The following is a 13,524-nucleotide window of genomic DNA, read 5'->3' on the forward strand; positions in this document are numbered from 1 at the left end:
ATATCAATCAATGAGGTACCACTAGCATGAAAAGCTATAATGACACTCAAAATATTCATTCCAAGCTTTGTTTGAGCAATTAGGGTATTGTTTGTTCCAAAAATTTAAGAACATAGATTAACTATCCAATCATGCTACTCATCTCAAAATTACTTCCTCATGATAATAGTAATTTGGGAAATTTATTAGTAATTGTCTTTTTCTTGAGACATGTAATTTGTTGAAAAATCTTTTTCTAGACATGAAATGTAAACGTCATACAACTTAATATGACGTGGATATATCACGAATAAATACATTAATTGAATAAGCCATATAGCTACCATTCTTAAAAATAGATTCTACGTTGTAAATCAAATTTTTGCCCTCCGAAATTTTCGGAGTTAATGCAGAACCAACTGACCAAAGAGATGCTAGCTTATTAATAATTATATGTGTACTATTATCCCTTGCTTATATAAAGGGGCATTCATTGCATGAGTTTTATGTTATAAATGGTTTCCTCAAAGGTGACGTAGACAAATAAGTCTATATTTGATGTTATAAATCTATGACGTGTATGAAAAAAATAGATGTACAATGAAATTCCAACATATATATCCTAATACCGAAGAAACTATCAAGCTTATCTTACCATTCTGATGATAAATAAAATGGTCATTAGTTGACTATCGTCAATAAGTCAAGAAAAGACCAAAAGTCCAACGAGTCGGGTCAACCTGAGCCCAAAGATGTCTGCCATCTAAGCCCAGAATCGGGAGGTCGGCAAGAACATTTACGGAGCTCCAAGTCTGCCCTAAGATTCGCGAGAAGTACAGGGGGTCTATGTAAGTAAGATCGTTGCGTTAAGCCTGAACATGGGAAGGTAGAAGTGCGCCACACGCTTATTGACTCAATCCGGAATCTTATCAAAGATCTCAGTCGGCCAAGATCTCAGTCGGCCAAGATCTCAAAAATTTAAGAAATTTGGGAGTTCAAGAGTCTTGAAAGAAGGAAACATCTCTTAAAGATCTATCAAGGCAGGATATCTAGCAAGAATATATAACATAAGAGATAAACTCCAAAAGGAAACCCTAAATCTCCTAACTACCGAAGAGTAGTCTAAATCCCGTGCAGTGGATCTCAACCGCCTCAATCTCACCGTCTATCACAGTCGATCCAAAACAGCCTACATAAGGCCATAAAATCACCTCGAAGAAGGTATGTTGAATACATTCTAGTATTCTACAAGGATCAATTAATCTCAATACTTTAACTGCAAAGGGCAATCTGACTACTAGAGCAGGAGCGGAAATCAAAGAAGGTGAATCATGCATCCAGATGAGATCCAACATCAAGTCTCTTTTCTCTGATTGATTCCAACGTTGACAAATTTTGACATCAGCATATTCTACGCTCCTCAGAAGGAAATCCACAAAGGGCATACCAGAAGAAACAACATGAATAGAGATATGGTGAATAATGACCAATATCACCTCTTCACCATTCTGGTGGAGACATCATTCCAATGCTTCAGAAGGAAGTGGGAGTTGGTCTATTGGTTCAAGATTTTAATAGTCAATATACCAAAACTAAACAAAAAAGGTTAAAGCTCGTACTAGTGAAGAGGGAGAAGTAAAGGCAATTGAGTTAGCTCTAATTTGGGCAAACAAAAGAACATGACTCATCTGAAGGAAGAAATATCAACCCCTCCCATATTAACGGTCTACCGATAAAAAAAAGAACCAATCAGTTGACAATCCTAGACGGATTTCCATTAAACCATAAAGAACAAATGGAACTTCTGCTTAGATACTTTTAACCACATTCCGCGTAAGAGTAATTGAATAGCTGATAAACTTATACTAGTGGCCCGAAAAAATCATCAAGAAAAAATTAGGGTCGCAATTCCTACTTTTCTTGCCTTTTTTCACTCAAACTTTAATCTTACGTAATGGTAATGTATTCCAATTTCAAAATATATATATGACTCAAACGGGGTTATCATATGCAGATCATGTTTGCAAAGTAAACAAGGCTCTATATGGTTTAAAGCAAACCCCTCGAGCTTGGCATCATCTGTCCAGTTCATACTTCGTTCAGATGGGATTTCGACAAGCTACCTCAAATCCTTTTACATTTTATAATAGAACTTCAGATGGTATAACAATTCCCTTACTATATGTTGATGATATCATTGTAATAGGGTCTCTAGCCAATGGCTTACAGTTTTTAATTGAAAATCACAACCGAAAGTTTGAAATGACAGATGTGTGTCACAATTCCTACTTGGAATAGAGGCATCTCATAATGCTTCATCTCTTACGCTCACCCCATACAAGTATACACTAGATTTACTGAAAAGGTTTAGCATTTTGGAGTCTAAATCAATGTCTGCAACGGTAATCGCCGCTACAAAATTATTAAAAGTTGATGGTGAAACCTTATGAGAACCCCAAACTTTATATTGTCTCGTTGGAGCATTGCTGATGCAAAATGGATCCTCCATTATGAGTTACCAATGGTTTGTGTTATTGGCCACTACTCTTCCATTACTCTCTCTTACTTAGGTTGTGTTTGTTTCTTTAATTTTCAGATCTGAAATCTGAGTTGGGACCAATTCAGGTTCAAGATATTTTATTTTTTATTTAAGAAAATCTGAAATGTTGATTGAATTGAGTCATTGTTTGAATTGACTGAAAAGTAGCACAAAATTTCCAGATTTTAAAACAAGTCTGAAAAGATAGGTCCATTGCTGATAATGTCTTAAATGACATTTATACCCCCATAGATTAGAAATATTCCCAGTCAAATATTTTATATAGCACCAACACCACCAGCCCCCTCCCACACCACCACGACAGGTACATATTCCCACGACCACTAGTACAAAGCCCGCAACTACGGGTACAAATCCCCACCACCGCATGAACCGCCATCACCAATAGAAACTGACCATCATCACCACCACACGAAATACTACCACTAAAGCACAAACCACCAAATTTGGCGAGGGTGATCGTATTTGAACCCTTGGAAGATCTTAATTTTTCCAAGATCAGTCAGAGAGAGAAAGATGGAGAGGAACCTTAGCCGGATTTGGCGGTGGTTTAACTTCGTTGATCTATTAGAGATAGTGAGGAAATGAGAGAGACGAAATCTAACTTTACCAGTCTTCTAGAGAGAGAGAGATGGACTGAGAGAGAGAGAGACAGAATCCTTGCTAGATTTGTCAAGGTTTCACTTCGTCAATCTGTTGGAGATAGAAAAAGGGATTGAGAGAGAGACTGATAGATGGATTGAGAGATAAAAAGGGGGGATTGAGAGAGGAGTCTAAACCTCGCCAGATCTCCATTGCTGGACCTCTATTGTCATACCTCCATGGTCGAATTTTGTTCTGTTAGAGAGAGGGAGATTGTTAGAGAGAGAGAGACGACAAAAAGATGAGAAGGAGAGAATTAAGAGTTTGGGTTTTAGGTTTTCTTTTGATTTTAGAGAAGTGTGGAGTGAGAAATTAGGGTTCATGTTTTTTTTTGACTAAAATATCAAATAGGGGTATATATGTCAAAATTATAATTCAGACCCATTAATTCAAATTTAGAAAACAAACATCTAACTTCTAAAATAATTTAGTCATTTCACATTCAGCCAATTCAGTTCATCCAATTCAGTTCATCCAATTCATGTTCAGCCAGTTTAGATTCAGACACTAAAAAGAAACATAACATTGGATGCTGACTAAGCTAGTGTAATAGAGAAGGGAAGACATCAAAAAATGTAATGTGGTTTCAAGTAAGATTGAAGATGAAGGCACCAGAAATAACTAACTCTTCTGTTGTGAAGATAATGGTCTGAATAGGTTGATTTGGATTATGGGCACTCTCGACGGTCATATACTTCACACGTGTCTATTTAAGTTACTTAGTCCATTGTGAGATTAGTTTGTTTAGTAGTTAGGTAATTGTAACTACTCTTTCTCTCACTAGTTAGTTTGTATTATTGTTCTATATAAGAGAGCAAATTTAATTGAATTTCATTAAGAAGTAAAGTAATATACTTTTACTAACATGGTATCAAAGGCCTAATTTTTTTTCGTTAGAATCAAAATTTAGGAAACCCAGAACTCGGACTAAAATCAAGAAAGGAAAAGAGTTAAATCTTTTGTCATCAAAGTTTCAGAGAATCAATCTCTACACGAAAGGAAAAGAGTTGAATCTTCTGTCATCAAAGAAACAGAGAAGTAATCTCTTCACAAAATGGTGAATCCAGGAGCCATTTTTATGCTCAAACACAAAATACGAACCCTAAATCAGATCCGATTTCTCGTAATTCTAATATTACAAGTCTTATTTTGGCTATATTTGGTTCGAACTTTCTAGAGTGGAAAGATCAAACTGAAAAATGCCTTAATAGGTAATGACCAGTGTGTTACATAAAATGGCACCTCTGAAGAACCCCCCACAACTTACTGTAATTGAAGGAAGAGATGTGGTTAATCCAGCTTATCTTCAATGAAGAAAAAATGATAGTTTTGTAAAAGCATGTATAAAGGCAACAATAATCCATTTGATAGCTTCAGATATACTGGGATTGAAAACAACCAGAGATATCTGGAATTATCTTGAACTAATCTATCTTCAAGAATTTGAAGCCAAGAAATCTTCATTAAGGAATAAGTTTTAAAACATCAAGAAAGGGGTTGTCGCAATTTCAAAAATATTTGAGCAAGATAAAGAACCTAGCTGACTCTCTTGTGGTAGCCAATGATAGAGTTGGTGTTTCTGAATTGTCAAGAATAGCTCTTCAAGGTCTTGGTACGGAGTACTTACAATTTGTTGTAGCTATACAAAATAGAGAAGGAATCATAACTTTTGCAGAACTTAGAAGTAGGCTAACTCGTCCTGAGCATTGGCTAAAGGATCAGGAAACTAATGATGAAAATGTGTCCTATGTATGAAGAAGTTTCAAAATAAGGGTGTCGCAAGATCACCGTTTCAGAATCAGAGATCACCAAGTTAAAATCGGTATCTTGATTTCGGATAAAAAAATGCAAACAAGACAAAATCTTTCTCATAGAAATAACCTCTTTGATTACACCACAGTACCTTGTGCGATTTTTACAAATGGGGTCACACTGCAAGACAATGTCGAATGAGGTTTAAAGACTTCTCAAAACCTTCACCTTCTTCAAACAAGTCTTCTCACAGAAACTTTGCAAACTTGCATTTACAAGTGATTCAAGAAGAAAAAAAATAAGAAGATGTTGATTTTGTTGAACTACAAGAAGTGGCAGAGGAACAAGCATACTATGGTGTTATAGTGTCAAAACCCACCTATGAAAGCAATTTTCTTCAAGAGGCACAATTAACCCGTCATACTGAAAAAGACAAGAAATGGTCTGCTGACGCAAGGGCTACAAGTTACATGACTCACACTAAAGATAACGGACATGATAATACTCCCTGTAAAGGTGAAAATGGAGTTATGATAAGAAATAAAAAGTGTTTGGACATTGATAATACATGTAATGCTACTATTATAGCAGGTGCACACTCCTTTCAACTCAAAAAGGTGTTACATGTAACGAATATTCAAAAGAATTTATTGTCCATTTCCAAGTTTACTAAGGAGAATTTTTAAAGTAGTGACTGATCAAGAGGTTCTTTCTTCACCTTCTCAGTCATTTTCATCTCCACCCTTTTTACCTTCTGATCAGTGCTCTTAATCTGGTGAAGAGGTTCCTTGTTCCTCGTCTCCTCACCCATCAGGAACAAATGTCCATGCTATGCTCACAAGGTCGAAAAATGGCATCACTGTACCAAAAATATCCCTGATCATGTGGCTCTCTTCACAAACCCACATGCTTTGCACTCATCTTTTCTTCTTGGTCAACATACAATATTTGAGCCTAAATCCTATAAAGAAGCTGCCAAATATGACCATTGGTGTCAAGCTAATATTTGAGCCTAAATCCTATAAAGAAGCTGCCAAATATGACCATTGGTGTCAAGCTATGCTGGCTTAATACCAAGCTCCCATTCAAAATAATACTTGGGCCTTAACACGAAAGTTGCCCTCCATAAATTTACTTTGAAGTAAATGGGTGTTTAAGCTAAAATACAGGTCTGATGGCTCTTTGGTGTCAATAGGAAGGTATAGATAGACTATTAAGAGAGTTTCAGTCCTGTGGTTAAGATTCAAACAGTGAGAGTGGTTCTCTCCTTAGCCGTTACAAATAAGTGGCTTATACATCAATTAGTTGTGTCAAATGTCTACCACTGGTCATGTGTTTTTCCAAATCCCATTGCACAGGTTTCCAAAACGCCACCCACCCTTGTACACTCATCCTTTGAAGCTGAATTTAGGGATGTGGCCTACTGAGTGTTAAAAATTAGGAAAATTATATGGCTCAAAAACTTACTTTTGAGTTAATAATTTTACTTTAACTTCTTTTATTGAATAATATAAACACCACATTCCTAGTTGTCGATAAATGTCTTTGTTCTCGGATAATGCATGTTGCGACAGATTTTCACTTTGTCGGAGAGAAAGTTATCTCGGGCAACCTCCAAATTCCTTACTTACCTAGCGACTCCCAACTTGTCAATATATTCACTAAGGGGCTCTCTTGGTTCAACGAAACATGGTTCAAGCTCTCACTTATTAACTGTCTCACTTATTAACGGTCTCACTTATTAATGATTGTTCGGCTTCGGATCGGGGTGTTAATACAAAATGTATATTTGTATCTAGTTATTCTTTACAAAGACGTTATTTTAGTGTAAGCACATTTGCTTTTTTTACATATATAACTCTATCCGGTACATTTAGGGTATCTTCAATTAGTGACATTTTACCGGTCTCAATATTTTCTAACATATGTCTTAATGCCAAGCCCTAACAATCCGATGCAAATTCGTCGCAACTCCATTGTAACGTCACTGTAAGTCTTTGCAAACGCCACAAGGAGTTGGAGTTGCAAAAGAATTGATAGATATTTTTTACTAAAAAAGTGTAGGTTTAGGGTGTTTTGACAAAATTTCATGATATGTGCTTAACAAAACCAACTTGCATGACCCATCTTATTCAGGCGTGCTCATAAAGAACAAAATAATTAATATCATAGTTAATCTTAACTAATCAAATCACATTCTCCACTACTAACAATCACATTAATTAATAAGTGAGATTAGTTAGGCAGTAAACCCACCAGTACATGATGATAAGAAGGCAGAAAGAAGGTAGGCTTGAATCTGGATGATGACATGGACACCACTATACATTGAATCAACTCATCCTGGTACCAACCGGAGTTGACCGATTCACCAACTCGTTCTGACGTGTCACATAGTGATTCATTCACATCTTCAGGTCAGAGAACTAGGGCGCCAAATTGAAATAGTAGTTAGGCAGAAAGGAAAAAAGAGTTCACATTAAAGGAAGTCATATATAGTTAACTGTACTCCTTTCATATCCATTTATCTTCTTCTATCTCCTATTTCATTTTTTTTAATTGATTTTTTAGCTCTTCTTCAAAATTTTAGTTAGAAGAAAGACTAGATTCTTGTCCAATTCTATAACCAAGATCATAATTAAAAATGGGTTTCTGTAAATTCATGATTTTTAATTCTTTAAGTTTGGTAATTTTGTCTCTAATTGTTAGTGCAAAGGATGAAGTTCGACTTTCCAATGATCGATTTTCGCTTCTCAAGTTCATGTCAGAAATTGTTTTAGACCCTTCGAATGTTCTTGAAAGCTGGAATGCTTCAAAACAAGTATGTGAGTGGACAGGAGTCGGGTGCAACGAGAGGTTAAACCGGGTTGTTCAGCTTGATCTTAGTGGGAAATTACTTCGAGGAACGATTTCTGCAGTCATCTCGAATCTTACGTTCTTGTCGGTGTTAGATTTATCGGGTAATTACTTTAGTGGTCGAATACCACCTGAGTTGGGAAGACTAGTTTGGCTTAAACAACTTAGTTTGTCTTCTAATCTTCTTGAAGGTGAAATTCCAGCTGAATTAGGTTACCTTACTAAGTTGGTTTATCTTGATTTAGGAACCAACAATCTTAAAGGGCAGATTCCGGTCTCACTTTTATGCAATGGGTCATCGATCATAGAGTATATTGATCTTTCAAATAATTCTCTTAATGGTGAGATCCCTTTGTTAAATCATTGTGAGTTAAGTGAGCTAAAGTTCCTATTACTTTGGTCTAACAAGTTGGTTGGCAATATTCCTTCATCTCTTTCGAAGTCATCGAAGCTACAATGGGTTGATATGGAATCAAATTCTCTTACCGGGGAGTTACCGACCGATATTGTACATAAAATGACAGAACTACAGTTCCTTTACTTATCCTATAATGGTTTCGTTAGTCACGATCATAACACGAATCTCGAACCTTTCTTTGCTTCTCTTGGTAATTGTCCTAATCTACAAGAACTTGAATTAGCGGGAAACCATCTCGGTGGAGAAATACCTTCAAATATTGGAAATCTTTCTAGTAATCTTTTACAGCTTCATTTGGGAGAGAATCATATTTTTGGTTCAATTCCTCCTACCATTTCAAATCTTTTTAACCTAACTCTCTTAAACTTATCTAGTAACTTTTTGAATGGTTTGATACCGATTGAATTATGTCGAATGAAGAAGCTAGAGAGGGTCTTTCTGTCAAATAACTCCTTCACTGGTGAGATTCCTTCAGCTTTTGGTAATATTCCTCACTTGGGTCTTCTTGATTTGTCCGTAAACAAGTTATCTGGTTCGATTCCTGGAACTCTGTCCAATCTTACTCAATTAAGAAGGCTTTTGCTTTACCAAAACCAGTTATCAGGAACTATACCTTCAAGTTTAGGCAAATGTACAAACTTAGAAATCTTAGATCTTTCTCGTAATCGAATTTCGGGTTCAATTCCTAATGAAGTTGCTGGTTTGAGAAGCTTGAAATTGTACTTGAACTTGTCTAGCAATTTCTTACAAGGGTCTATACCTTTAGAACTAAGTAAGATGGACATGGTTTTAGCTATAGATATTTCTTCGAACAAACTAACGGGCGAAATACCAGCGCAACTTGGAAGCTGCATTGCCCTAGAATATCTTAACTTGTCGTCAAATCTTCTACGAAGTCCTCTTCCTATTCAAATAGGAACCTTGCCTTATCTTCAAGTGCTTGATGTGTCTTCGAACCATCTCTTCGGGGAACTATCTCAGTTTTTAGAGGAGTCCTCAACTATTAAAAGTTTGAACTTATCTTTCAACAACTTTTCCGGAATCATTCCACAAGACGGTATGTCGTTAACAATAGAATCTCTTCAAGGAAATCCTAATCTATGTGGGTTCATATCTGGTATACCAAATTGTCATAAAAAACGTGATAAGAAATCGGTTATTCTTCCCGTTATCCTCACTTTATCTTCTATTCCTATACTATGTCTCTTAGTGTTGATCCTATCCAGAATCAAAATAAGGCCATTGTTCTTCAATGAGGGTGTTTCGAACGAAGATGAACAAGAAAATAACCAGCTCAACTACCCGAAAATATCGTACCGTCAACTTTTTGAAGCCACAAATGGGTTTAATGCATTAAACCTAATTGGCTCGGGTAGATTTGGACGTGTTTACGAAGGAGTTCTTGGAGATAATACAACAATTGCTGTCAAAGTATTGGATTCCAAGATTAGTTTAGAGAATTCAAGGGGTTTCAAAAGAGAATGTCAAGTACTAAAGAGGACTAGACATAGAAATTTGATAAAAATCATAACCACTTGCAGTAAACCAGATTTTAAAGCACTGGTATTTCCATTGATGACTAAAGGAAGCTTAGAAAATCATCTATATCCTGGAAACGGCAACGGTTTGAGTGATTGTTGCAATTTGAGTTTAGCTCAATTGGTAAGCATTTGCAGTGATGTAGCTGAGGGAATAGCTTACTTACATCACCATTCACCAGTTAAAGTTGTACACTGTGATCTTAAGCCTAGTAATATACTACTTGATGACGATATGACGGCTTTGGTGACGGATTTTGGCATTTCAAGGCTGATTAGGGACGGTGGTAATGATGGTAGCTATGAAAATGATGCAGCTTTTGATACGTCGATGACTACGTCTTACGAATCTACGACAGGATTGTTATGTGGGTCAGTGGGATATATCGCACCCGGTATGTATATTGATCTCTCTTACCTTCATTCTTATTTACTTATAGTTACTTACACTTTAGCCTTTCCATTAAGATTTAACAACAGTTATTGAACAGAGAAAGGAGTTGTTGATTGCATTCTTTTCTTGACCTCAATATGACATAATCAAAGAGTTATACATAATTTAGGTTAGATGAATATGGGCCACCAGGGTTACCAATACTATAAGGCAAAAAGTAAAATGCAAAAAAGTATGGTTATAATAATCTATTAGCCATTGCTAACCCGAATTGTTCAGGAGACCCAAAGCGGAGTAAAAAAAGTAGACCTTTTGTGTATTCCGTTAAAAAGAAAATCAATTTTTTTACGTAACTACGACAATGTTACTAGAAATATTATAAAACAAGTTCGTAAAACAGTTAATAACAAAAGTATTCGTTCAAAGCGGTTAGCTTTATACTTTGAAAAAGTTAAATGTGCAAGCAAATTAATGTCAAAACATATGCAATAAAACATACATATATTCGAAAGGAATGTGTAACGAATATTGGAGTCATCTGAAAATAGCAAAACACCAATGTGATAATGTAATAATGTAAAAAATATGAAATAGAAAAATCCAATTTAACGACAAAATGATTATATTATTAATTTATTGCAAAAAGAATTAATTGGGAAGATAGAAAAAAACATAATAAGTAAAAAAAAATCTAAACTGATTAACGAACAGAAAATTAACAAATCAATAGAGAAAAAGATGACAGGAGGGATTGAAAGAGATAACTGGAGGAGATAGAGAAAAAACAGAGAGTGAGAGAAAGAGACAGATTGAGAAGTAAGACAATACGCAATGAGAAATTGAGAAAACAAATAATAAGCGTACGACATAGAATAGCGTGGCTTGGTGTTTTAGGTTGTGTTTGTTTTTTACTTTTTTCAGACACAATTCAAATTTCATATGTTTATTTTTAAATTTAAGGAAATCTGAAAATGTAGCTGAATTGGGTTGTGATCTGAATGGGCTGAAAAATAACCCACATATTTCAGACTTCAAACACAAAACTGAAAAAAATAACTCAAATTCTGAAATAGGTCAAATGACGGTTATAACCCTGTTATTTAGAAAAAAAATTCACGTCCTAAAAACCCTAGAGAGACAAAAAGAATTAGGTCTTTCATTTTTAAGTTTTTTCTGATTATTATTAATCAAGGTATAATTGCCAAAAATTAATTTCAGACCTAATAATCCAGACTAAAAAACAAACATGTTAACTTGAAAAACTATTCAACCACTTCTATTCAGTCAATTCAGATTCAGACACTAACAAAACAAACACGATCTTAGTTCAATATATTGGTAGTCCTGGGGCCTGGGCTTACTTTTAACCCAAATAAAAGTGATAAAATACCTAAAGAAAAATAGTTAAAAAATTGTTTAAAAATTTAAATAATTTTTTTTCTCTGTTATTTTTCTTCATGTAATAAAAGGCAAGGGTTGGGACCACATGGGATAAAATTAATAATATCTTTTGGTCAAGTGGGTGCGACCCTGACTAGCTTAACACTTATAGAGTACTCCATTAATCCTATAGACTACAGTTGATTTTTTATTATCATTTTCCAAATTAAGACAGGTATGGCAATAAAGGTAGCCAGCAACCCCGCCCACAAATAATGGCATTTCTAAAACATTTATGTGGCCTTTCACATGCATATTGAGATCATGCATTATTAAATGAAAGAGGGAGAAGACAACCCTAGGTACTAAATATCAATGGAGTTGAGGCCCATTTCATCTCACATCATAGGTATACACAAGACTAAACACTAAGTTATCACAATGTACAAATACAAAAGAAATAAAAAATCAATCATTGAAGATAAATCCAAACCGTTGAATTTGTCTGTCATTCTATCACCGTTGTTTGGAGTTTTAACTTTCTAGATGGAGAAAAAACTATCTTCATTCAATAAATCAATGTCTCCGAAAAATGAAACTTCGATTATTTCATTTTAAAGACCATCTTGATATATTTTTCCACGACGAAGGCTAAAACAAGTCTTATATTTGTGATGCAGAATATGGGTTGGGGAAAAACGTAGCAACTGAAGGAGATGTATATAGTTTTGGAGTCTTAATTCTCGAGATCCTCACTGGGAAACGACCTACAGACGTGTTATTTCACCATGGTTCGACTTTGCATGAATGGGTAAAGAGCCATTATCCATACAAGCTTGAAATAGTAGTTAAACCGTCTTTGCTTAGACCTAATTCTTCGTTGTGCACGTCGGCAACAATTAAAGTACGGGAAAATGTTATATTTGAGATGATTGAGTTAGCCATAATGTGCACACAATATTCTCCTTCACTCAGGCCAAATATGATAAATGTTGCCCAAGAGATAAACTGGTTGAAAGAAAACTTAGCAGATCTTTCTATTACGGAAGCAGAAGAAGAACAAAAGTATATAATGGAGATGATGAATAATGAAGAAAATGTAGTTTGATTTTTTTTCGTTTTGTAAGTATAATGTTATCAAAATTGTAGTTTTTGAATGGATCGAAGAGAAAAGTCATGCAAGGGCCTTAAATAAAAGGCGGTTGTTAAATTGTTACATAAACAAATTCAGCCAAATTCTAATCTCATTAATCATTTTCCATGAAATATCTCCCTAAAGATGATTTGTTCACGGAGCTCTCTATATAGATAACTTCATCAGAAAGACTTTAAACTTAAAACTTGCTTTCAAGATACCTAGCCAATACAATCTTCATGGATATTCTAGTTGAAATCAATCCTTAGCTTTTAATAATGGGTCCACGGGTTTTAGACCCAAAATAAAATTCAAAAAAGGATTAAGGTCCAGTCTTCTCAGAAAAAAAAGATTTAGTCCTTTTCCTTTTCAGAAGAAGCATTGTTGACATAAAGTGTTATGTATGACACATAAAAAAATGAAATAAAGTATGAAACTTTAACAATAAATAACACGTTACTTATGAAACAAAACAAGAATCAATAAACAGAAGAACACTGTAGCTTTGACATCTAGACATACTTTAACTATACTAAATGTGTTTTGTTGTAGAAATATACGTATTTGATACTAAGTAACATTTATATTGTGAAACAAATAGTAAGTTTGAAATCAATCGAAAAAATCGGGTTATTTCCCTAATAACCCCCAACTTTGTGACCGGTTTCCTGCCTAGCCCCCCACTTTATCAAAAATACCCAGATGGCCCCCTTTTTTAGATTCCGTTATAACACCGTTACCTAGTCATCATTTCTCTCTCATCCATCTCATTACCTCTCTCTGCCACCTCACCTTATTGCCACCTCATCATCTTCACCGACGACCTTCATTAAAAAAAAAAGATTTCTTCTCTCCTCTCTTTCTCAAAAA

The 13,524-nt window shown here is 35.1% G+C and overlaps 1 protein-coding gene across 2 annotated transcripts; it reads left to right on the forward strand.

The window, feature by feature from the left end:
• Positions 1–7,403: 7,403 nt before the first annotated feature.
• LOC147556623 (Leucine-rich receptor-like protein kinase family protein) lies at positions 7,404–12,755 on the forward strand. Of its 2 annotated transcripts, none has more exons than XM_086657544.1 (2): positions 7,404–10,140; positions 12,200–12,755. In XM_086657544.1, exons 1-2 carry the CDS (start codon positions 7,578–7,580, stop codon positions 12,625–12,627), a joined length of 2,991 nt encoding a protein of 996 aa, XP_086513670.1. In that variant the 5' UTR covers positions 7,404–7,577; the 3' UTR covers positions 12,628–12,755. The 2 variants fall into 2 exon arrangements, 1 of the variants encoding a protein (XP_086513670.1); XR_015233493.1 differs by lacking the exon at positions 12,200–12,755 and adding an exon at positions 10,936–11,104 and having other exon boundaries at positions 7,522–10,596.
• Positions 12,756–13,524: the final 769 nt, after the last annotated feature.

Source organism: Eschscholzia californica, unplaced genomic scaffold, assembly GCF_041429995.1.
Source record: "Eschscholzia californica isolate CP2 unplaced genomic scaffold, dmEscCali1.0.p SCAF_2, whole genome shotgun sequence".
In the NCBI taxonomy this organism is placed as follows: domain Eukaryota; kingdom Viridiplantae; phylum Streptophyta; class Magnoliopsida; order Ranunculales; family Papaveraceae; genus Eschscholzia; species Eschscholzia californica.

Excerpts from the sequence above, each read along its gene's own strand:
- LOC147556623 (XM_086657544.1), top strand. The coding sequence starts at position 7,578 with ATGGGTTTCTGTAAATTCATGATTTTTAATTCTTTAAGTTTGGTAATT. Across the intron at positions 10,141-12,199 it reads AGTGGGATATATCGCACCCG|AATATGGGTTGGGGAAAAAC; the intron begins GTATGTATATTG and ends TTTGTGATGCAG.